This window comes from Melanotaenia boesemani, chromosome 14 (genome assembly GCF_017639745.1).
Source record: "Melanotaenia boesemani isolate fMelBoe1 chromosome 14, fMelBoe1.pri, whole genome shotgun sequence".
Lineage (NCBI taxonomy): Eukaryota > Metazoa > Chordata > Actinopteri > Atheriniformes > Melanotaeniidae > Melanotaenia > Melanotaenia boesemani.
In genome coordinates, this window is record NC_055695.1 from 2,757,780 (window position 1) to 2,780,969 (window position 23,190).

The 23,190-nt window shown below is 42.4% G+C and overlaps 1 protein-coding gene across 1 annotated transcript; it reads left to right on the top strand.

Moving 5' to 3' along the window:
* The first annotated feature begins 81 nt into the window (after nucleotides 1-81).
* orc1 (origin recognition complex, subunit 1) lies at nucleotides 82-19,196 on the top strand. Its single transcript, XM_042007355.1, is given in 19 exon segments — nucleotides 82-368; nucleotides 2,192-2,319; nucleotides 2,505-2,677; nucleotides 3,944-4,066; nucleotides 4,068-4,383; nucleotides 4,456-4,720; nucleotides 5,891-5,998; nucleotides 6,267-6,329; nucleotides 7,004-7,111; nucleotides 7,419-7,677; nucleotides 7,754-7,860; nucleotides 8,126-8,227; nucleotides 9,836-10,007; nucleotides 11,502-11,609; nucleotides 14,891-15,040; nucleotides 15,118-15,237; nucleotides 17,557-17,726; nucleotides 17,809-17,896; nucleotides 18,794-19,196. Coding segments are annotated over 19 exon segments (2,850 nt in total). The 5' UTR covers nucleotides 82-273; the 3' UTR covers nucleotides 18,989-19,196.
* The last annotated feature ends 3,994 nt before the right edge of the window (nucleotides 19,197-23,190 follow it).

Below are 23,190 nucleotides of genomic sequence, written 5' to 3' on the forward strand. Positions count from 1 at the left end.
TCGTTTGTTATTTTTTTCTTATAATGCCGCTGCCCTCCACCAGGAGGCGGTAGCGATAGTCCGCCAACTCGTTGCTTCCCAACATTTCTACGCCGAAGAAGAATTTTCGCGCGAAATGCTGTCAGTGTTTGTTTGAAGCTGATTTCTGTAGGTCTTCTGTGGAAACTAGCTTTGAAGTAAAACAGTAACAATAGACGGATCACCATCACCTACGATCCGAAGTGTTTTTGTATTTTTTCCTGGTTGCTGCGGAGCTGAAAGGAAGGAAGCGGGATGAAATATTTCACCAGACTGAGAGTCAAACGAATTTATCAATGGGGAGGAAGACCACGGAGTTTCGACAGGAAGCTTAAAACATATGAATATGAGTGAGTACTAGTCCTGAATTAATTTTGTACAGGCTTTGAATCCTGTTTATGTAGTTTGTGTCGTTTATTTGCAAAAAGTCGTTTGTGTGTTGTGTTCTCCCAAGATGATTAAACATTCATTGGACAATAAGCTTAACATGAACTGCAGGATGAAAGATGAACAATTCAATTGAAAACCAGTGTGAGTACTAACTGGAGAATATTGTAGGATTTTAGTACATCTTTGGGGGTACAACCCACACGTTTTGTTGTGTTGCTTATTCCTCTGAAGCTTCATCCTTACAAGTTATACCTCGTAGTAAAGATGACTAATGGGGCTTTTCAAGCATGTATATTACAACACCTGTTGGTATTATTAGATGGAATAAACAAAAAAAAAAAAAAAAGTTTCTTATTGCTGTGCAAACTTTCTAATTAGATGATAAAGTATTAATTGGCAGCTATTTATTCTTAAGAGTATAATAATTGTAAGAGGAATGCACATAGCTTGAATATGTATATTCATTTTTCCATGACTGGATTAAATGTGGGCTTTTCTACAAGGCAAGATTAGCAGTCTAGCAGCAATCTGAGCTTAAATTATTAGATTTTAGTGTCCCAAAGGTGCTTCGTTTTAACCAGGTTAGATCGCCATGATAAGTGATGCTTCACCTGCTCAGGAGGAGGTTTTGTGTTCAGCAAGAGAAATTGTTTCTAAACCTTTTCTTAGTTATATCACAGGTAAAATTTTCTAACTGGATCATAGTAGTAATAAGAATAAGAAACCTTTATTAGTCCCTCGGTGGGGAAACTGCTTTGTTGCAGCAGTACAGGTGCACACACACAATAAGTAATAATATGTCCAGTATCTGGTAAGTATGTACAGGATATAAACATGTACATAAACATGTAAAGTTTCATGTGTTCATTGTAAAGTGTGACAGCAGCAGGAGGAAAGACCTGCAGTATCTCTCCTCCACACAGCGAGGATGGATCAGTCTGTCCCTGAAACTGCTCTCCAGACCAGACAGGGGTCCTGCAGGGGGTGGGACTCATGGTCCAGCATGGAGGCCAGTTCTGTCAGGACCCTTTAATCACCTACCCCCTGCACTGAGTCCAGAGACCAGCCCAGAACAGAGCTGGACTTCCTGATGACTTTGTCCAGCTTCTTCCTCTCCCTCTCTGTGATGCTCCTCCTTCACTCCAAAAGACCACAGTCTCCTCAGAAGATAGACCTGCTCTGACCTTCCTGTACAGTGGTCCGTGTTGTGAGTCCCATCGGGTTTATTGTTTAGGTGAACACCCAGGTACTTAGAAGAGTCCACCCTCTCACTGTCCATTTGCTGGATGTTCAGCAGTGAGGGGACAGCAGACCAGCGTCTGTAAAAATCCACCTCCATGTCCTTGGTTCTCCCTGCACTGATCAGGAGGTGGATTTGCTGACACCAGAGCGTGAAGAGAAACGGGTCCTAGACCGTCCCCTGGGGGACACCTAAGTGTTGTCATGCATCAGTAGTCTGTTAACGTCTTACGTTTTCACATTTTCAGTTCAGTAGCTCACAAGCAGCTGAATCAAACCTTCTGATATCCCTTAATGAGTATGTAACATGTAAAAATACCCAAATTAAAGACATTGTTTACCAGCAGTAATACACTCACCGTCCTCTTTATCTGGTCCACCAGTAGTACCGGGTTGGACCCCCTTTTTCCTACAGAACTGCCAAGTCTTGGTGTCATCGATTGAACAAGGTCTTCATTTTGCTCCATCACACAGTTGCTGCAGAACGGTCATGATCTAGTCGAAATTCCACCTTTTAGATCGTTTTGGTTCTTTTCTGTTTCAGCTCTTTGGCCATCAGTGTGGAGGGTCTCCCGAGGACCACGGTCATCAAAGCCGGCCAGCACATCCTGATCGAGGGCGACGATGACGACAACCCATATGTAGCTAAAGTAGTCCGGCTGTTCGGTGACGGTGAGTTTTATCTTTCACACCCTGATTGTTCCAGGTTTTTTCGTCTATCGTGTAGCTTTGTTTTAAGTCGATGACCTCAAACCGGAGCGAATGAGTTACAACAACAACACAGAAGTCTTGGAACTCCAGCTGGACGTTTCTCAGTGATGGTACCTAACTTGACTCGTGATCTCCTGCTGTTCCAGAGAACGGGGAGCAGAAGAAGGCTCTGGTTCAGTGGTTTGTGCGGGTTTCTGAAGTGCCTCAGAGCAAGCTGACGCTGCTGGGTAGACCGCCTCACCCACAGGAGATCTTCTTCTATCAGGGACGCAGCTGTGACGACGAGGTCAACGCTGAGTCCATCATCAGACCTGTGCAGGTGACGTTACTTCCTGGCTTTACCAACAGTTCCTGAGAAGAAATTAGTGCTGAAGCTCCTACTTAACTCTCTTCCCTCAAGAACAGAACATTTTATAACAAATTCTTTTCTCTTTATTTGTTATTTTCCTCCTGAGGGTTTTTGTTGGCCACCAGCAGGACAGACATGAATTATTTCTCTTTTCTGACATTCATGGTTTATTTCTCCTGAATTTACTTCCTCACTAAATCCTTGATTTGATATTTGAGGATGTTCCATCCTCCTTAAAATGACACATTTCCTATTTTCTTAAACTGGAAACCACTAAGGGCTGATTTATTCACAATTACATAAATAAATGTCATAACACTTTATTTATTAAACATTTCCTCACATTTCATGTACAAGACAATTCAAAGTTCTTTACATAAAACATTAACAGCATTACAGCGGGGTGCAGGAAGAGTTGAGAAGTACATAAAGTAATATAAAGAGAAACAATCATATTAAGATGTAATTAAAATGGTGTTAAAAATCATTATAAAGTCATGTAAAATAAATTAAAATGATTAAAAGCAGCAACCGCCTGAGTTAAAGGTTACTGTTCAGATTTCCGCTTCAAATGTAACTGGAAGCCAGTGGTGTAATGAGCTCTCTCTTCCTGGAACCAGTTAAAAATCTGGTGGCAGCATTTTACTTGGCTGCCTCTTCTCCCCAGGTCCACCACACCCCCCAGAACCTGCAACCCGTCGTCGTTTTGGTGTCGTGTTGCAGTTTCTTTTCCTGAAGGTGGCAGCGGGGGTGGTATCGGCTGGTAAACTCACCAGGTCGGAGTTTTGAAATGGTTCATATTAGTCCCGGAAGGCGTTTTCTGTTTTTAAACAACAATGGCGTCCAGTATGGTTCCGTGTCTTTATTAGCTTGTGGAAGAAAACAAAGACGTAATTCCATCAGCATCTCATCAACGTGATCCACTGGGTGTTGTTTTTAAAAATGGCGGTTACTGGACAAATTCAGAGAGAAGATCCAGAAATCCGGAAACTGGTAATCCCAAATTGACCAATCATAAAAGAGTAGTTCTGCATAACCGTCTGCATAGGAGGCGTGCACGTCAGGTCTGGAAGAGGTGCATGTCGGGCCTCCGCGGAGCTATGCAGCGCCTACGGCGGTGACGCAGTAACCTACCGTACACAGACGCAGAGGAAATATAAATCCAGCACTAGAGACCACCAATCCATGTAGCTGTAGGCTAGCTGACATTTAGGCTCCTCCCCTTTCTCTCCCCAGGTGAAGCACCTGGCCCCCGCCACTCCGTTTCCCGACTCCGACGACACAGAAACTCTGTACGTGAAGTTCTCCTGGGACTCAAAGACCTTCAGGGAGGTGGACTCTGCTCTGATGGACTCTGAACCTGCTCCCCCCCCCCTCCCGTTCTAAACCCTCACTCCCCCCCTCACCCCCTTGCTCCCCCCCTGCAGCCACGCCTGCTTCCAGAGCTCCGCCTCTTCGCGCCCTACCCACGCCGGACCCCACCATTATGCGGCGGGTCGCCTTGGGGGAGGCAACACACAGTCGGGTTGTCAGGAGCGCCAGTAAAGCTGCCGTTGCCATGGAAGCGGAGTCGCTTCACTCTGCGTCCAAACTGTCGGCTTCAAAACTCCTCAGCGCCAAGAGGAGGAGCGCGGCGGCGGGAATGCCGGGGGTCCGCAAGAAGCTGGAGCTCTGTGGTGAGCATCAGGAGGAGGAGCATCTGATGCTGCACCAATCAGAAGCTCACTAAACGGTTTCTGTCCCATCAGATCCAGAGAAGACGGACGGAGAGGACGTCCTGATCCATCTGCTTCAGGAGGACCTGGAGAAGGAGGTGACGCTGGCTCGCCGACTGCCGTCCTCCCCCCCTTGTTCTCCGACCTTCGCCCACAGCCTCACCCCCCTCAGAAAGGCCAACAGAGCCCCCGCCGCTCAGGACACCATCCCCCTGAAGTCGTCTGCCATCGTCCTCCATAAAATGTCCCTCGACGAGGCGCAGAGTCCTCCATCGTCTGCCAGGGACGACTCCAGCAGGTCAGTTCGCCCACAGCTGTGGATACAAGAACATCGTCGCTGTCCAATGGAAACCACGCATGTCCACTTTTGACGTTTTACCGTTAACAGCATGTTTAAATTTTTCCGTTTTAACTGATGCCTTGGATATTTATAGGACGTTTTATGAGGCCGTCTATTTAAGACGTTTCTGAGAAAAACTGTTTTCATGCTGCTGTAAAAACAAGAATTTTGGAGATACGTGCTTTTCATCGGACAGCGACGATGTGTGTGTGTGCGCTTGTCACCATGGTAACCATAAAAAAGGAGGAGAAGCTGAGCTGGACATGAAAAACTGGTTTATAGATCTGTAGGGTCCACATTCAGCTCAGCTGGTCTCCAGTAGGTCAGAGCAGTAAAGTAACAGCATATAGTCCATAAATAATGAAAAGTCCACATTTTCCTTTTGTTTTAGAGCAAATAAATAGTTTTTTTTAGTCTTTATTTAGATGCAGTTGCACATTTACATGTTTTTATTTATTTATATTTATTAGGTTTTTATTATTGGTTTACATAAGTCTTTATAAAAAAAAATATTAACTTCATTAAATAAAATAAATATATTTTATACATACTGCTATTTTATATTATATTTTAAGATTTCTTTATTTGTTTTTTTTTTATTCATATATTTAATTTATTTGACATTTTTACACATTTATATATTTCCTTATTAAGACTTACATTACAACTTCCAGATCATAATGGATCTATAAAACCACCAAACATTTAATCTCTGGACATGATACATCCAGAGTAACAAGGTCATTTTAAATGTACATGCGTGTCCATTTCCACATGCGTGTGGTGATCCTGACCAGAAGTCGCATCTATGAAGCCATTAAAACAGAAAAATTAAACCTCAGGTGGACAAGTTCAGGATTACAGTTACTTTTATTAAAATATTACAGTTAACATCTTTTATCTTCACGTTCAGGTTGGACCCTCCGACCGGCCGTTTTTAGTCCCTGGGCCATATGTTTGACATCGACGGTTTGAAGTCTCAGACTAACTGTCATTAAAGAAAAGAATTGGTTTATTTTTTAGTTAAAAGCAGCTCGTCCATCATTATTCGTCCTGTACTGGTCATGAGCTGGTGGTAACTGGTCTGAAACCAGTGATGAAAGCACAGGAACACTGGTGTCTCTCCAGTCCTCGGCAGGCGGAGGAGACGGAGGTGGGTTTGATGCTGGATGCAGTCAGAACGCCGCGGAGACGAAGTACCACCCCGATGAAAAACCGCTCCACCCGGGCAAAGACGTGAGTCAGCGAATGCATCACGAGGTGGCGTTTACAGCACCTGCTGAGAACTGGGACGTTAATGGGACACCAGTTTGATTGTGATGTTCAGCATGGGAGCAGAGAGGATGCTGGGAGTTTAGTCCTGGAGCACGAAGTGGTGTTTCACTCAGGGAAACGTGCTTTTACAGGGTTTTATCCGTTTTTATCGGAGGTGTCTGCACAGCACGGTGAAGCTGGTTGTTTGTAAATCAAAAGGAGGAGCTGACGTCTTCTTTTCTGTCTTCAGAGCTGCCACGCCTTCCCGGAGGAAAGACCAGAGACCGGGGAAGGAGCCAGCTCTGGGCGTCCTGTGAGTACATCATCTCTTAGAAATACCGTAACTTTTCTACTGTAATCCCACACAGCTTTGCCCTGATATACGGCGCATCACGCCTGCGGTAGCGGCGACCGCTGAAAGGCATCACGCTGACTCGGTTGTGTTGGAACAGAGACGTATTTTGGTTTTTCAGTGCGTATAATGTAACTTTTAACAGAAGCTGCTGAACGCGTCCAACCAGAGTCGTACATAATTATTGAATTGCAAATGACCGGATATCATTTAATGTGTTATGTTAGATAAACATCAACATCATTTAATCCAGTTACTCGACATTTATCTTTACATTAGCATTCAAAGCTGCAGGTTATCCTGCAGGTGGTGAAAGACTGATTTTCTGTTTTATGTCATGGTTTACAGGCTGGTGATCCGTCCTCCATCCGACCAGGATGATTTAGCCCGTTTGTTTAGAGGGAATAACTCTTCCTCCGCCGTACTTTCCTATTAAAACATGCAAGGAAAAGATGTTGTTTAACTTTGTTTTCTGTCTAAATTGCTCTGATTTGCTGATCCTTTCTGGAAGCTGGTGGGATCTTTACGATTAATTAATTCTTGCGTTTAATACTGCGATTAATTGTGACGTCAAGAAATTGTGGCGTCCATCTAGTATGCTGTCTTATTTCCTGTTACACCGTTTGTCCGTCCAGAGCCGAGGCGGACGATGAGACCTCCTCCCCGATGCCGGTCGCTGCCACGCCGAGGAGCTCCAGGAGGAAGTCGGCCCTGAAGGTGTCGTCTCGCATCAGGGAGCAGCTGTGAGTGATTCATCGTGACCTCTGACCTCCTGCTGCCCCTCCATCATCTCCGATAGCTTCAGGATTAATTAGTCGCTTTCAAAGAGAATTTTCAGCATTTTTAACACTTAAAATCAGACTGAAAAACCTTTTCTTTATTCAGTTAAAGTTGAATTTTCTTTTTTAATTTGTTTTTAAAATCCATATTTATTATGTACAGCACTTTGTGTTACTTTGTGTTTGAGAAGTGCTCTATAAATAAAATTGAAATAAACTCAGGTATCAGATTAATGGACTTTAGTGCCTCATGAAAAGCCATTTTCATTAGGAACCTTCTGGACGACCAGCTGGACTTCAACGCTGACGAAGACGACGAGGATGATTTCGTTCCATCCAAAAAGGAGCTGCAAAGCAGCAGTGAGGAGGAAGAGGATGCAGAGGACGAGGAAGAAGAGGCGGGGCTGGATAGTGACGATGAGGTGGTGGTGAAGAAGAGCCGACGGGCCGCCGACGGGTGTCACACGCCTCGGGCCAAACACAAAACCCGTCCTTCGACCAGGACACCGAGGAAGACTCCCAGCAGGAAGGTAAGGGTTGCCACGGAGACGACGCCAGGAGAAGCGGGTGGGAGGTTTCTTATTTAGAGTTTTTATGTTTATACAGAGCGGGCCGAGCACGCCGCGGACCCCCCGCACTGCCACGCCCAGCATCCCCTGCAGGACGAGGCCGGCCCGACAACCCGCCAACGTCCTGGAGGAGGCCAGAACCAGGTACAGCGACCCGGCTCAGACTCGGGTGTCCGAAACCGGCTGAAGTTTTATATTCTTCTTGTTTGTTAGAATATTTAATTAATGAGAGTTAACGCCACCCCTGGTCTGTCGGACGCAAACACTGAGCTGATTATGATCCACAATCCTTTAAAATGTTCCATCTCATTGTTTTTAGTTATGTGTGTTTGTGTCATAACGGTTGATGTCACTGCTGCGTGTCAGCGAATGTCTGGATGTGAACGTCTACGTTTGTGGTGATTCTCAGGCTTCATGTGTCCTCGGTGCCGGAGTCTCTGCCCTGCAGGGAGCAGGAGTTCCAGGACATCTACAGCTTTGTGGAGAGCAAGATCACCGACGGCACGGGCGGGTGAGGCTGATTAAGACTCAAACGCACAAAAATCCGCCGGCTCCTCTGCTTTTAGGCCTGGTACACACATAAAGACAATCGGGCTGTTTTTGTCCCAGTTTTCCCTTCCCGACCAAAGACAGACCGATTATCTTATAAGATTTTCCTATAAAATGATCCTGTGGTCTGGGGTGTGTTAGGAGTGAATCCGTCCCGTTAATCGCTCTGAAACGGGCCGACAATCGGAAGTATTGAACATGTTTAATATTTAATGTGTGTGAGGAGCGCCGACGACTCCTGAGTTGTGTGTGTGGATGGAGACGTGGAACAGAATGTAGCCAATCAGAGAGCGAGCTGACGGGGGAGCAAGGAAGGATATAAAGTTCGTGTTCACGCCGTCTCCAGTCTGTTATTTTTTCTGGATTTTTCTGTTAACAATAGTCCCGGGACCGCCATCATTCCCTCGTCCTGTCCTCTTCCATGTTGTGTTTTCCGGTTGTTGCCATGGTTCTTCTACTTGGTTTTTTGTTAGGTTGCGTTTGGTCACGCCCATTTCTGGCTCAGAGGACTAGATTTTAGGTCGGTTGTGAGACAGCACCGTTGTGTGTGTGTTGTTCTGTGATGAGATTATCGGCGCCACCACACACACAGAACCATCAACAGTTAAATACCTGATTTTATCTTTACGTGTGAGGTCTCATCAGGTTAAAAAATCTTTGTGTGTACCAGGCCTTAGAAATTCCCGAGACGTTAGTTCTGTGCGTGTCAGTGGTCTGTCGGTGTGAAGCAGACATCGGTCGTCAGCCTGGCTGCTACCATGCTGGTTTCATGTCCGACACCATGACGACCGGCTCAGCAACAAGAAAAAGCCTAAAATCAGCAGAGCAGGTTGGGTTCAAATGGTTTGTTAACAAACATTTTAGAAGTTCAGGAGATGCAGATGATAAGGTTATAATAAAGAACTTTATTCATGTAATCCTTTGTGCTTCACAAAGCAGTAGATAAAATCAAGTTAAACCATTTAAAACAGCACAGTCATATAAATATAACTGTAGGAAAGATAAAATCATGTGATGAAAGTCTGTATTGAAGAGATGTAAAAAAAGACCATGACTCTGCTGACCTGATCTCCTCAGGTCCTAAATCAAGTCTCTGAGAGGATCTCAGACTTCACACAGGCTCACATGGATCTAAAAGCTCAGATAATTTGATTAAATTTGATCCAGAGGACGTAAACGTCATAAAACCAGCAGAAGTGACGAGTGGAACGTTACACGGCAGCTCCTGCAGGAACCAGCAGGTGGCAGCATTTGATCATGAGATGAGAACCAGTTCCAGTCGTCTCAGTTTGAACAGAGTTGCTTCAGAGGCCAGAAGCCGCTCTGACATGAACCACCGTAATACACTAGAACCAGGACAGAGCACAGACCGCCATCAGCCGCCATTAAATGGTCTTTACTCATCATGAGAGGGGGCAGCTTTAGTGATGAAACTTCTTACTGCTGGTGAAGACACTTTCACCTTTCACACAGGAGATGATTAAACAAAGGTTCGATGGTGGACCTGAAGCAGGTTCTTTCGTCTCTGCTCTGCTTCGACAGGAAATAAACTTGTTTTGTTGTGTTTCAGGTGCATGTACATCTCAGGTGTACCTGGAACAGGTAAAACCGCCACGGTCCACGAGGTGATGCGCTGTCTGCAGCACGCGGCTGACGTGGATGAGATCCCGCCGTTCAGCTTCATCGAGATCAACGGGATGAAGATGACGGACCCTCATCAGGCCTACGTCCAGATCCTGCAGGTGAGATCGTCTGCAGGTGTCTCTGACCTCCTGCATCACACCTGGTCGTAGTTCTGGAGGCAGGAGAGACTTTCCGAGAGGACCCGTCCAACATTCTGTCTTATGTGTCTGTGCAGAAGACAAACGATTGTGTTGGATTGATTTTGGTTGAACTTGTGAGCAAAAGACTCTTTAGAGTCGTGTTTGTTTGGCTTTTTCACCTGCAGCCTCATGTACACCCACGAAGCACCGCATCAGAGCCAGAACGAGACTTTGTGAGTAAGTTTGCACATAGAACAAATTTATTTCCTAAATACAAGCCCCTACACAGCATAAATATAAAGTGTGTTTTACAAAGAAAAACGACAAAACAAAACACATCAGCAAATAAAATAAAATTTAATTTATTATAACATGAAATAAAATAAGATTTAATGAAAATCCAGTATAACATAAAACATTAAATCAAAATCAAATAGAATTAATATAAAATAACAAAATATAAAAAAATTTGTATATTAAAGTTTCATAAAATATTAAATTAAATATAACAAAAGGAAAATAAAAATGAATTAGTTAATGGAATATAAATTTAAATTAAAATAACATAAAACAAAATAAACGAAACAAAAAATAACATCATAGAACTAAATTATAACAAAATACAAACATTTAATTTCAATAAAATATAATTAATATTAAAGAATTTAAAGTCGAGCCACACACACACACACATATATATATATATACATTCATGATAAAATAATGTATTAAAATTTAAAAAAATGAAAGTGTGCGTTGGTGTAAGACATTATCTAGTTTTATAGGGAGGAGTTGTTTTAGTCCTGATCAGTGACGCGAGGGTTGAAAAGAAGGATCAGCTGTGATCTTTTCCTGGAAGAGTTCTGGTCCAGGAGAGGGGGCGGGTTGCAGCCGATCATCTTGTGGATGGATTCATCAGCTCCACCTGTTCAACTTCAACACAGATCTCCAACCAGCCAATCACAGGGCAGCATGTAACCATGGCGACATGGTGGAGACGACTTGCTGAAGTTCAACCTGAGCATCAGAATGAGGAAGAAAGGGGGTTTTAGTAACTTTGAACGTGGCATGGTTGTTGGTATTTACTGGGATTTTCACAGCCATCTCCAGGGTTTACAGAGAACGGTCTGAAGAATTGTCTCTGATGTGAAACTGAACCTTTATTGAAGAGGTTTGACAGTTACTGGAGTGGAAACACTGACAGAATCTATAAAAAGTCTTTACATTTTCCTGCCTGCTGGAGAGTTTGCAGCTCCACCAGCACATTTACGTTCATGCGTCCAAACTGGCACCTGCAGCCTCTCTGAACATAGACACAGTTTATTCATGAGGGTCCAGGTGGGTCCGAGCTGAGCAGATTCAGCTGTAAACTGCTCATATTAACGATATGAAGCTCTGTAAAGCCACATAATGCACCTTTTAGAGGTGAAGAGAAGATGTCGGTGCTGATACAGAACGTTTCTGTCCCTGCAGAAGCTGACGGGTCAGAAAGCCACAGCCGACCACGCTGCAGCGCTGCTGGAGAAGAGATTCAGCAACCCGGCGCCCAGGAAGGAGAGCACCGTGCTGCTGGTGGACGAGGTGAGCGTTTAGAAACCTGGTCTCTGTGGGAGGAAGCAGAGGCAGCGGTTCTCAGATAAACCAACACAGAGAACATGAAATAAACCAAAACAGTCAGCAGATTTCACAATGAATAAGGCTGCCATTTATTGTTAATATCTACTAACAATAAACTGGAAGAACTAAAAGTTGTGCATTTCTTTGGATGAGTCAGTTTCTCAGTGACTCATTGCTGGAGAGGTTAACAGTAGTTTCACTGGGTGTAGCAGCAGGTCTGTTCTGTAAACACAGACGTGTAGAACATACAGGAGCTCAGCTAAAAGCTCTTTAAAACCATTTCTACAAACACGGTTAAGATGCATGTACACGGACCAACATTATCTCTGCTCAAAGCAGAAGAAGCAGAATTCTGATCCACATCTGAAAAACGTCATCATGAGCTCTGACAAAACTTTGCCTCCTGAAACTCTCTCCACCAGAATAAAAGCACATTTACTGGAAAACCCGGCCAATTTTCTGCCGGGTTACATGGGTTTGATTGGAAGAAGACGGGTGTCAGTCATTCTGCTTCACAGGTATTTCCCTCCTTACCGCTGATGATTGAGATAGATGTAACCATGGTAACATCAGCATAATTCTACTGAATCTCACGAGGATCCATGAGGATCAATCATGCAGATCAGCCGAACAAAGCCGCACAGATAGAACATGTTTCCATGTTTATGTGTGGATCCATAGTTTATGGTGTTTTCCTCCATTTTAAATCTACTTCTGGATAAAATAACATCCCAAAAGAAAAGTTCCACCACAGAAGAAGAGCTGGAGACGAGTTTACAGACAGTGGGACAGAGTTGCGTGTCCCAGATTCCTCATCGTGAGTGGTCGGCATCACTGGAGCGCCACAGGAAACGGTCCTCTCTCCTTCCTCCTCTTCACCCTCTCCACCTCAGACCTGCCATCTTCACCAGTTTCCTGGCGACTCTGCAGTGGTTGGTGCATCACTGAGGATGATGAGGAGGTGGGCAGCTTGGTCACGGGGTTCAAGCAGAACCATCTGCAGCTCCATGTGGGAAAAACCAAAGAGCTGGTTGTGGACATGAGGAGGTCAAAGCCACCAGTACCCGCGTCCATCAGTGGAGGGAATGTGGACACTGGAGGACTACAAATACCCCAGACTGGTCACTGATAGTAAACTGTGATGCATCTACAGGATGGACCAGAGCCGTCTCCACACTCTGAGGTGGCTTAGGTCCTTCAACATCTGGATGATGCTCGGGATGTTTTCTGAGTCTGTGGTCTGAGTGCTGGAGGTGGTGGACACCACCAGACTCCATAAACTCATCCATGAAGCCAGTCATGCTGTTAGTGGAGCTGGATTCTCTGAGGGTGTCAGAGAGGAGGATGCTGTCCACGTTGAGGACTAAACTGGACAGTCCTCTCCACAACATGCTGGACAACCTCAGGACAGATGCCACCTTGCTGCTGCACAGAGCGCTACAGGACGTCCTTCCATCCTGTGGACATCGAACTCCACATCTCTGCAATCGCTCTGCACCACAACCTCTTTAAAATATTACAATATTTGTTGTCTTTTTATTATTTATATTTAAATTTTATATTTTCCTGTATTTAATTACTGCGATGCAATCATTTCACTCGGGGGCCGAAAACGTTTTTCTCATTCTGACTGAGGACATCACGAAACGCCAAAATGTGCTGAATTTAAAACACACCTAGCTACTAAAACCTGTTTCACTTCAGCTTCATCGGTCTTTGCACAGATGGCGTCCACATGTTGGTTCATGTCAAAAATAAAACGATCTAACAGGGATCTAACCGTTAATATTTTCCTGTATCTGCAGTGAAGCTTCAGCCTCTGATTATTGGCTTTATCCATCAATCAATCAGAAATAATCAACTCTTTTTGGGTTGGTCATTTTGTAGCTGAAAGCCCAAAAAGACGGTCGGGGCTTAAGACATTAAAAAGCAGAGATGCTCAAAGGCAGAGTCAGAAATCGAACTCCAGCATCACGGAGACCATGAAGGTTTGGTGTCAGTGAACGCAACACTTCCAGCTGTTTGTTCGGTGGAAGCTGCAGTCAGAAGTCTTTGGGTGGAACGAGGAGATGTGAAACAACCACGTCTGGGTCCACCAGTGTTCAGCTTTCTAGGAACTGATATAAAATGACTCGGTTTAAATGTTATTGTTGTGATGTCAGATTTATTTTCCATCTTTGGCTTGTAAAGCCCCCAAAGATTGGAGTCTGACAGTTTCTGGGTAGGAGAGTGACCCGGCTGTTTGAGTTCTTGGAACTGGACGTGGTTTGTTTTGTTTCTTTCTAATGTGCTCACACACACAGAAGAGGTTTATAGGAGTTGTGTGATTTATTTCTGAGAAGTTTCAGGCTTTTGCAGGTAGTTAGCTTCTGAGAACTCGCCAGTGTTTATCTGATGGAGGTGGTGGAAGGGTGGTGGAGTGGGTTAGAAGGGTCCTTTCCTAACAACCTACCAGATTCCAGTTTAGAGAAAAGAAAGTCTGAACTTTACAGGAAAGATGTTTTGTGGTTAGATGTGAGCTGTAGCAGGTTTCAATACTGAAAGTAAAAAAAGTGTTTTGATGAGTCTCACACTGATTGACTTTTTTCTTTTTTATATTCTTTGGTGTGTGTGAAGGCTTTTAAATGTTGTTTTTAATATGCATAATTTGTTTTATTATGTTCAGCACTTTGTGTTGCTTTGTGGATGAAAAGTGCTCTATAAATAAAATTAGATTTGATTTGGAACGGCCCTTATCGGGTCCTGTTCAGAAGTTATTTTACTTCGGCAGCTTTGAATCTAAACCAGTGGCTTTGACTTGTGGAGTCCCCCAGGGGTCAGTTCTTGACCTCTTCTGTTCAGCTTGGATCTTCTCCCTTTGAGCCAAATATTACAGAACTTTAACAAACATTTGTTAATTTATACATAAAACCAGTAAACACGTAATCCCAGGTATCTGGGAGGTACCCAGTATTTCATCATGATCAGAGCAAGTTATTTTAAATGTACATACGTGTACATTTCCACAGGTGTAGTAATCCAACTGAAGTCACATCTATGAGGTCAGAAAGATGGAAAACGTGGAACCAGTTCTCCTCCTGACCTGCCCAGTTACTTTTATTAAAATAAAACTGTTCATTTCTTAGTTATTTTCACATTTATGAAACTAGACCCTCTGGCGGGCTGGTTTTGGCCCCCGGACCTTATGTTTTACACCGCTGTTTTAAGGGGCTGAACTGACATCCTGTGGGCCTCCTCTCCTGCAGCTGGACCTGCTGTGGACCAGGAAGCAGAACGTGATGTACAACCTGTTCGACTGGCCGACGCGGCGCCACGCCCGCCTGGTGGTTCTGACCATCGCCAACACCATGGACCTGCCGGAGAGGATCATGATCAACCGGGTGGCCAGCAGGCTGGTGAGCGGCGGCTCGGACGGTAAAGAACAGAGACGTTTGTGCAGCTTCGTGGGTCTGACTCTGTTGCATGTTCGCAGGGTCTGACCCGGATGTCCTTCCAGCCGTACAGCTTCAAGCAGCTGCAGCAGATCATCACGTCGCGCCTCAACAAGGTGAAGGCCTTCGAGGAGGACGCGCTGCAGCTGGTCTCCAGGAAGGTAGGTGACCTCCAGGTCTTTGACCCGCCTCAGGTATGCTCACATACTGGACTTTTCCTCCCAGGTACCCAAGATTAATGTTTACTGGTTTTATAGATCCGTTGTGATCTGGAAGTTGTAATTCACGTGTTAATGAATAAATATTTAAACGTGACCTTTTTTTAAATAAGTTAAAATAGAATATGAATGAAAATCAATTAAAAAAATTTAAATTTAGATTTTTTTTAAATTACATGTAAAAATCTATATTTTTTGATAGACTTATATATAAATATGTATTTTTATATATATATATATATATATATATATATATATATATATATTCGTGCTGGGCAACGATTAAATCATTACGCGCAAAATGTCTCTTTCCTTTAAAAAAAAAAACGGCCTACAGCTATAAAAAGAAAATGCAGTAAGTTTTGGTTTAAATCTGTCTTTCCTGTTTTTAGGTTGGAAACCAGGAACTTTTTTTTCTTTTACATCATTTTCCACAAATATCCACATCCCTTAGAAGAAAGTCTGTCTATCCTCTTTTTATAAAGGTTTTATGTTTGTCTTTATTTTAAACCTTAAAAACAGAAATAAAAATGTGGTTCTTTAAAAATAAACATCCTATGGTGGCTCTTCATTAAAATATATATTAAGTTTCCTTTTTGAAAAGTCTGGTAACATCTGCGTCTCTAAAGGAGTTTTATTTAGCTGGCTGAGGGAAAAATGGCTCTTTGGATTGGAAAGGCTGCAGACCCCTGCACTAAACACATAAACTGGTTTAGCAGCAGTTTTCTCTTTAAACAGCAACAGTTAAAATATTTCTTCATATATTTTTATAAAATCAAATATTTATGAGAAAGAAGGATGGAATGTTCAGGATTTACTAACTAAAAGGTAAAAAGTCAGCAGGATGAATTTAAAGCTGTGAAGCTGCTTCCTTCTAAACACAGAAGGAACAATATGTGATGAATATCAGCATCAGGTGAACAGACAGAAAGCAGGATGAGAATCTCACAGCTTCTAGATGGTGAGGAGAGAGAAATATTCACTATATGCACAATAACTTCCATCCATGTACCTTCACTGCTTCATTATCCACATTTCTGGCTATAAATTCTCTAAACTTTCATTCTTAGCTTGACTGTTTAGCTTCACCTCTGCACCTGCAGCCTCCGCTACCGGGAGTTAAGGGTTAACATCTGGTTTCCGGGTGTAACGTCAGGTCTGTAGATGTAACTATAAACATGTGTGGTATCCACAGAAAGTCCAGAATCTCAGCTACCAGCTCAGTAAAACCATTTCTATCACCAACACACACAGTTAAGACAACAAACAATTCAAAGACCAGGTACACAAAATCTGAAAAACAAATGATGTCTCCTCATGAACACGAACAAATGACTCCTCTACTGAAAGCTCACATCTCACAGCTGGAAGTTTCATCTTAATATGACCAAGATTCACCGAACCAGAGGCAGAAGAAGACCCGATTTATGCTGCATGTTTGTAAAAGTCAGAAAAAAGTCGCATTTATTAAAAAAAAATAATAAATTAAAAGTTTCTCGTTGTCTTTTGGGAGCAGTTTCCCGTCCCAAAATCACGATGTTCTGCCATCTGCATGGTTTAGACCAAGGATCTCCAACTCCGGTCCTCGTGAGCTTCTGTCCTGGAGGTTTTGGATTCTACCCTGATGCAACACACCTGACTCAAGTCACTGGCTGCTTCTTCTTTTCAGACAGAAAACGTCTCTTCATTTTAATAAACTCTCTCCTGATTACATCAGACGCACCTCTGCAGCAGGAAAGAGAGACATGGAAAGAAAAATTAAACACGAGATTAAAAAAAATTAACGGCATTAATAAAGTGTTGCGTTAACGCGCAATTAAATAATATATATATATATATATATATATATGTAAAAATAGAGAAAATAAAATATTTTTAAATAAACTTTAAAGAAAGCAATAAATTATAGGTTATAGTTATCGAATAAATGAAATATATAAATGAATAAAATCATTATGTGAATGTGTAACTGAGACCAAATGTTGTTGAAGCTGCAGTAATTGTTATAGAGAAATTTCATTTTGGTTTTACTGCGTTTTCTGAAGAAAAGTTTATTAAAAACCTTTAAGGTCCTCGGAGGGAAGAAGAGGAGTTTTCATCATTAAGGGTGTTGTCGCTGAGACGGACACGTCGCCGTCGCTCTGCGTTTATTTGTAGATGACTGTGTTTATTTCTGGTTATTTGTTGTTATTTTCTGTTCGTGTGATTGTGCTGTTTGTGACCCTGAACCAGAATCAACTTGACCCCTTTCTGCTCTGGCAGGTGGCGGCTCTGTCAGGTGACGCTCGCCGATGTTTGGACATCTGTCGCCGGGCAACGGAGATCTGTGAGCAATCCTTCACCGAGCCTTCTGCCACAGGATTGGTGGGGATGAGTCACGTGATGGAGGCGCTGAACGAGATGTTTTCCTCCGCCTACATCATCGCCATCAAGTGAGATCCATTCATGAGCTGCTGCTGGGTTCAGATGATGGTGTGTGAGCAGAAAACAGAACTTCTTCTTCTTCTTCTTCAGGTGTGCGTCGACGCAGGAGCAGCTCTTCCTGCGGGCCGTCATCGCAGAGTTTCGGCGCCTGGGGTTGGAGGAGGCCACCTTCCAACAGGTGAGAGCTGATCCCTCCCAGATGAAGCGAGACTTTCTGCAGCTTTCTCCACCAAAACTCTGCAGCAGGTGGAAAACAGAAAAATGGCCGATGCAGCAGCAACCGTAAACATAAACAAAACATCACAACAACACGGTAAACACACCTGTAGAGACTTTCTGCAGAACATCAACGTCAGAACCGTCGTGCATGTAGATCAATGTGCGCTGCCGCCATGTGAAGAACAACAGGTAGAAGAGACGGTCTGCATGCCTCAGTACTGGCGAGTGGAACCACCGGCAGCATGTAACATCATACGTGCATGTATGGTCCTGCATAACGTTGCTACCAGGCGGAATATATATACATACATATATGTAAATATGTATTTTAATTTTATATAAAACATATATAAATATATAATGTTTTATATGAAATTAAAATATATATTCTGTGTACATCAACTGGAAAATTGAATAGAAAGTAAATTGTTTTGATGAAGTGTAATGAATTTATAAAATTAAGATTTAAAATCAAATTTGTAAAAATATTTCTTTCAATTTTTTTTTATAAATTTAGAGCTAATTATATATTTATATGTGTAAATAATGTTTGGATATAAATATAATCTATATATTTAATAAATTAAATTGCATGTAAAATTAATAAATGTGTAACTGAGGGAAAAATATACTTCTCACTTTTATTCTGAAATTTCATATTGATTCTAGATTTATTTTTTATTGGTTAGTATAATAACTTAGAAATAATTAAAACGTGTTATTCTGCCGGTCCGGCCCACTGGAGGTCAGATTGCACCGAATGTGGCCTCTTAACTGAAATCCGTTTGACCCTCCGGATCTAAATCCTCCAGGTTTGTGTCCTGAGTGAAAATTTTCCCCGTGTTTTGTCTGCCAGGTGTTTGTGCAGCACCAGGCTCTGTGTCGGGTGGAGGGTCTGCAGCCCGTCTGCGTGTCGGAGGGCCTGGCGGTGGCTCAGCGGCTGGGAGCCTGCAGACTGCTGCTGCTGGAGCCTAGTCGCCTGGGGGTCCTGCAGCGCGTCCGCCTCAACGTCAGCCAGGACGACGTCCTGTTCGCCCTGAAGGCCGACTGAAGAGGAGCCGGGGTCAGACTCCGAGTCCGGGACTGAGTTGTGATGAAGATGAGAGCAGCCAGCATATTTTACTCCAGAGGTTTCAATGAATCAGGTTTTAAAGACCCGGTTTTATCTGAAATGTGACGTTTTGTTGCTTCTTATTTTGTTTTAATGTCATTTTTGTATTTCTGTGTTAAAATATTCAATAAAACATCTTCAGTATGAACCAGTTTGTTCCTTTTCTGTCCATTATGGTGGGAATTTTAATTTTAAATCGGCCCAATGTTTTTAGGTTTTTATCTGATTTTGGTTGAACCCACGTAACTGAGGTCCAGATTGTCAGATAAACTCTAAAAATGTGGGTTTTTTTTAACCTTTTGAAAGTGGAACAATAAAATCTTCCGGCCCACCAAGAACTTGAAATAGACTGAGAATAGACAGGAGAGTGGGGGGTTACACACATTTAGCTGTGTTGTTTCCACAGAAGCACCATCATCACCAGCCGTCATGAAAACAGGCAGACGAGAACAGATAACATCAAGCGGTGGGGGTGTTTCTTTTTTCAGAAATGAATCTGCAGTCATCCGGTGAAGGATTGTATTTTACAGAATTCTGCTGCTAACTAATGGAAAAAAAAAAACTTCTACCATGCAGATTCTGCGATGTTGTGTAAGTCAGTTTTCCTGGAAAGACAAAGACATGGCTGCCTGCCCACCTGCCTGCCTAAAGAAAAGAAAACTGCAGAGTAATGAAGGGAAATATGTGCCAAAATGCTCAAGCTTGTAGGTTTGATGTGAGAACTTTTGCAACAAAAATCGAAACATACGTAAAAATTTTCTGCTGGAAAGAAAAATCACATGTGAACACACACACACACTTCCTCCCTTTTGCCTTGATAGTAATTTCTAGCAACACGACCCAGTTAACCCACCTTACTCTGTGTTAAAATCTCAGCAGGTTACAGATGTTGTGTCGGGTTAAAAACAGCTGGCTGTTCACTTTTATGAGGCTGAATGAGTCTTCAACTCAACAGTTGTGGTAATTTCTGCTCCTAACTTCTGCTTGTAGTTGTGGCTGTTTTTAATTATAAGATTAAATCAGAACAAGGGCAAATGTTTGATTTAGAGATTGGTAAGGACATAAATGTGGCCCCTCAGAAGCCCCTGAAAGACAATTATGTGTTTTATGTGTCCAATACACACACACACACACACACATACATATATACTGTATGTGTGTGTGTGTGTGTGTGACTGATAATCAGTCTATACAGAAGCAGGAGGGATGGGGTTGGGATGAAGTAAATAAAAGAAGAGGAGGAGGAGGACAGGAGGACAGGTGCTGCTAGAGCGGAGACAGACGTTGAGTCCTTTGCCGCTGCAGGCAGGTACTATCAGGTACTATCAGGTAATATCAGGTAATATCGGCTATTATCAGGTACTATCAGGTAATATCAGGTACTATCGACTATTATCAGGTAATATCAGGTACTGTCAGGTACTATCGGTTATTATCAGGTACTATCAGGTACTATCAGGAAATATCAGGTACTATCAGGTACTATCGGTTATTATCAGGTACTATCAGGTACTATCGGTTATTATCAGGTACTATCAGGTAATATCGGTTATTATCAGGTACTATCAGGTAATATCGGCTATTATCAGGTACTATCAGGTAATATCGGCTATTATCAGGTGCTATCAGGTACTATCGGTTATTATTGGGTAATATCAGGTACTATCAGGTAATATTGGTTATTATCAGGTACTATCAGGTACTATCAGGTAATATCAGGTACTATCAGGTACTATCGGTTATTATCAGGTACTATCAGGTACTATCGGTTATTATCAGGTACTATCAGGTACTATCAGGTAATATCAGGTACTATCAGGTACTATCGGTTATTATCAGGTACTATCAGGTAATATTGGTTATTATCAGGTACTATCAGGTACTATCAGGTACTATCGGTTATTATCAGGTACTATCAGGTAATATCAGGTACTATCGGTATCATCAGGTACTATCAGGTACTATCAGGTAATATCGGTTATCATCAGGTACTATTAGGTACTATCAGGTACTATCGGTTATTATCAGGTACTATCAGGTACTATCAGGTAATATCAGGTACTATCAGGTACTATCGGTTGTTATCAGGTACTATCAGGTAATATCAGGTACTATCAGGTACTATTGGTTATTATCAGGTACTATCAGGTACTATCAGGTAATATCAGGTACTATCAGGTACTATCGGTTATTATCAGGTACTATCAGGTAATATTGGTTATTATCAGGTACTATCAGGTACTATCAGGTACTATCGGTTATTATCAGGTACTATCAGGTAATATCAGGTAATATCAGGTACTATCGGTATCATCAGGTACTATCAGGTAATATCAGGTACTATCAGTTACTATTAGGTACTGTCGGTTATCATCAGGTACTATCAGGTAATATCGGTTATCAGGTACTATCAGGTACTATCAGGTACTATCGGTTATTATCAGGTACTATCAGGTACTATCAGGTAATATCAGGTACTATCAGGTACTATCGGTTGTTATCAGGTACTATCAGGTAATATCAGGTAATATCAGGTACTATCAGGTACTATCGGTTATTATCAGGTACTATCAGGTACTATCGGTTATTATCAGGTAATATCAGGTACTATCAGGTAATATCAGGTACTATCGGTTATTATCAGGTACTATCAGGTAATATCGGTTATCATCAGGTACTATCAGGGACTATCGGTTATTATCAGGTAATATCAGGTACTATCAGGTAATATCAGGTACTATCGGTTGTTATCAGGTACTATCAGGTAATATCAGGTAATATCAGGTACTATCAGGTACTATCGGTTATTATCAGGTACTATCAGGTAATATCGGTTATCATCAGGTACTATCAGGTACTATCAGGTAATATCAGGTACTATCAGGTAATATCAGGTACTATCGGTTATCATCAGGTACTATCAGGTAATATCAGGTACTATCGGTTATCATCAGGTACTATCAGGTGTTCACAGAGGGAGTAAATCTGCTCTGTCACTGGTGTCTGAGAAGGTGATTGACGTCCATCTTCTGCTGGTTTAAGTTTTTGTGTTGATGTTTAAACAAACGGGGCAGTGGTTGGAGTTACACAAGAAGTAGAGATTGTACTTACACTTTGAAGAGCTCAGTCAACCAGTGTGTGCAATGTGGAAATAAGATGGAGGTCCTCCCTGTATCGCCTTGTCTTTCTCATGTGGTTAACACACACACCACTATAAATAGCTGAAACTGCTTTTATATGACTGGTTACAGCCCTGTATGCATCAGTTTAGCTTCTCTGAATCCCTGCAGAGGCCTAGATTTGCATCATTAGAAAAGTTGGTGCAGGCCACAGGGAGCTGAAACTGTAAAATGTTTAGACTTCTTAGTGAAACAGTCACGAATGGCTCATTTAATCCTCCCACAGACTTTATAACATCTAGTAAGTGTTATGATCCTGTCCACCACCACCAGACACACACACAAGGAAATAAAGAGCATCCAACATAAAATAATCTTATGTTTACAAAATGAAAGAGAAATGGAAGAATGCATTCATACACACATGTGCACGGATTCCCCAAAGACCACCACAGCAGTAATTACCACACGAGGTAACTCTGAACCATCCCAGGAAGCCACAGCTGTAAACAGCTGCTCATCCACCTGCAGTTACCGGAAAGAGGAAGCATCTGAGGGGAGGCACTGACAGGAAATCCTTCTACATCTGCCGTCTTCGATCCGTTCTCAGCCTCATGATCCTGATTTCCTCTCAGTTATAGCTGAACCAGTAAGGTCACTGCCTCATGTCCAACATGCAGATGCTGAACATCTACACACTCCCACAGATTACGAAAAACTCCAAAATATGTTTTCACAGTTTTGCTGATGACACACAAATCTACATAACCATAACTACATAACTATATAACTACACAACCATAACTACACAACTACACAACTACACAAATCTCCATAACCATAACTACATAACTACACAACCATAACTACACAACTACACAACTACACAAATCTCCATAACCATAACTACATAACCATAACTACATAACTACATAACCACATAACTACATAACTACACAACTACACAACTACACAACTACATAACTACATAACCACACAACTACACGACTACACAACTACATA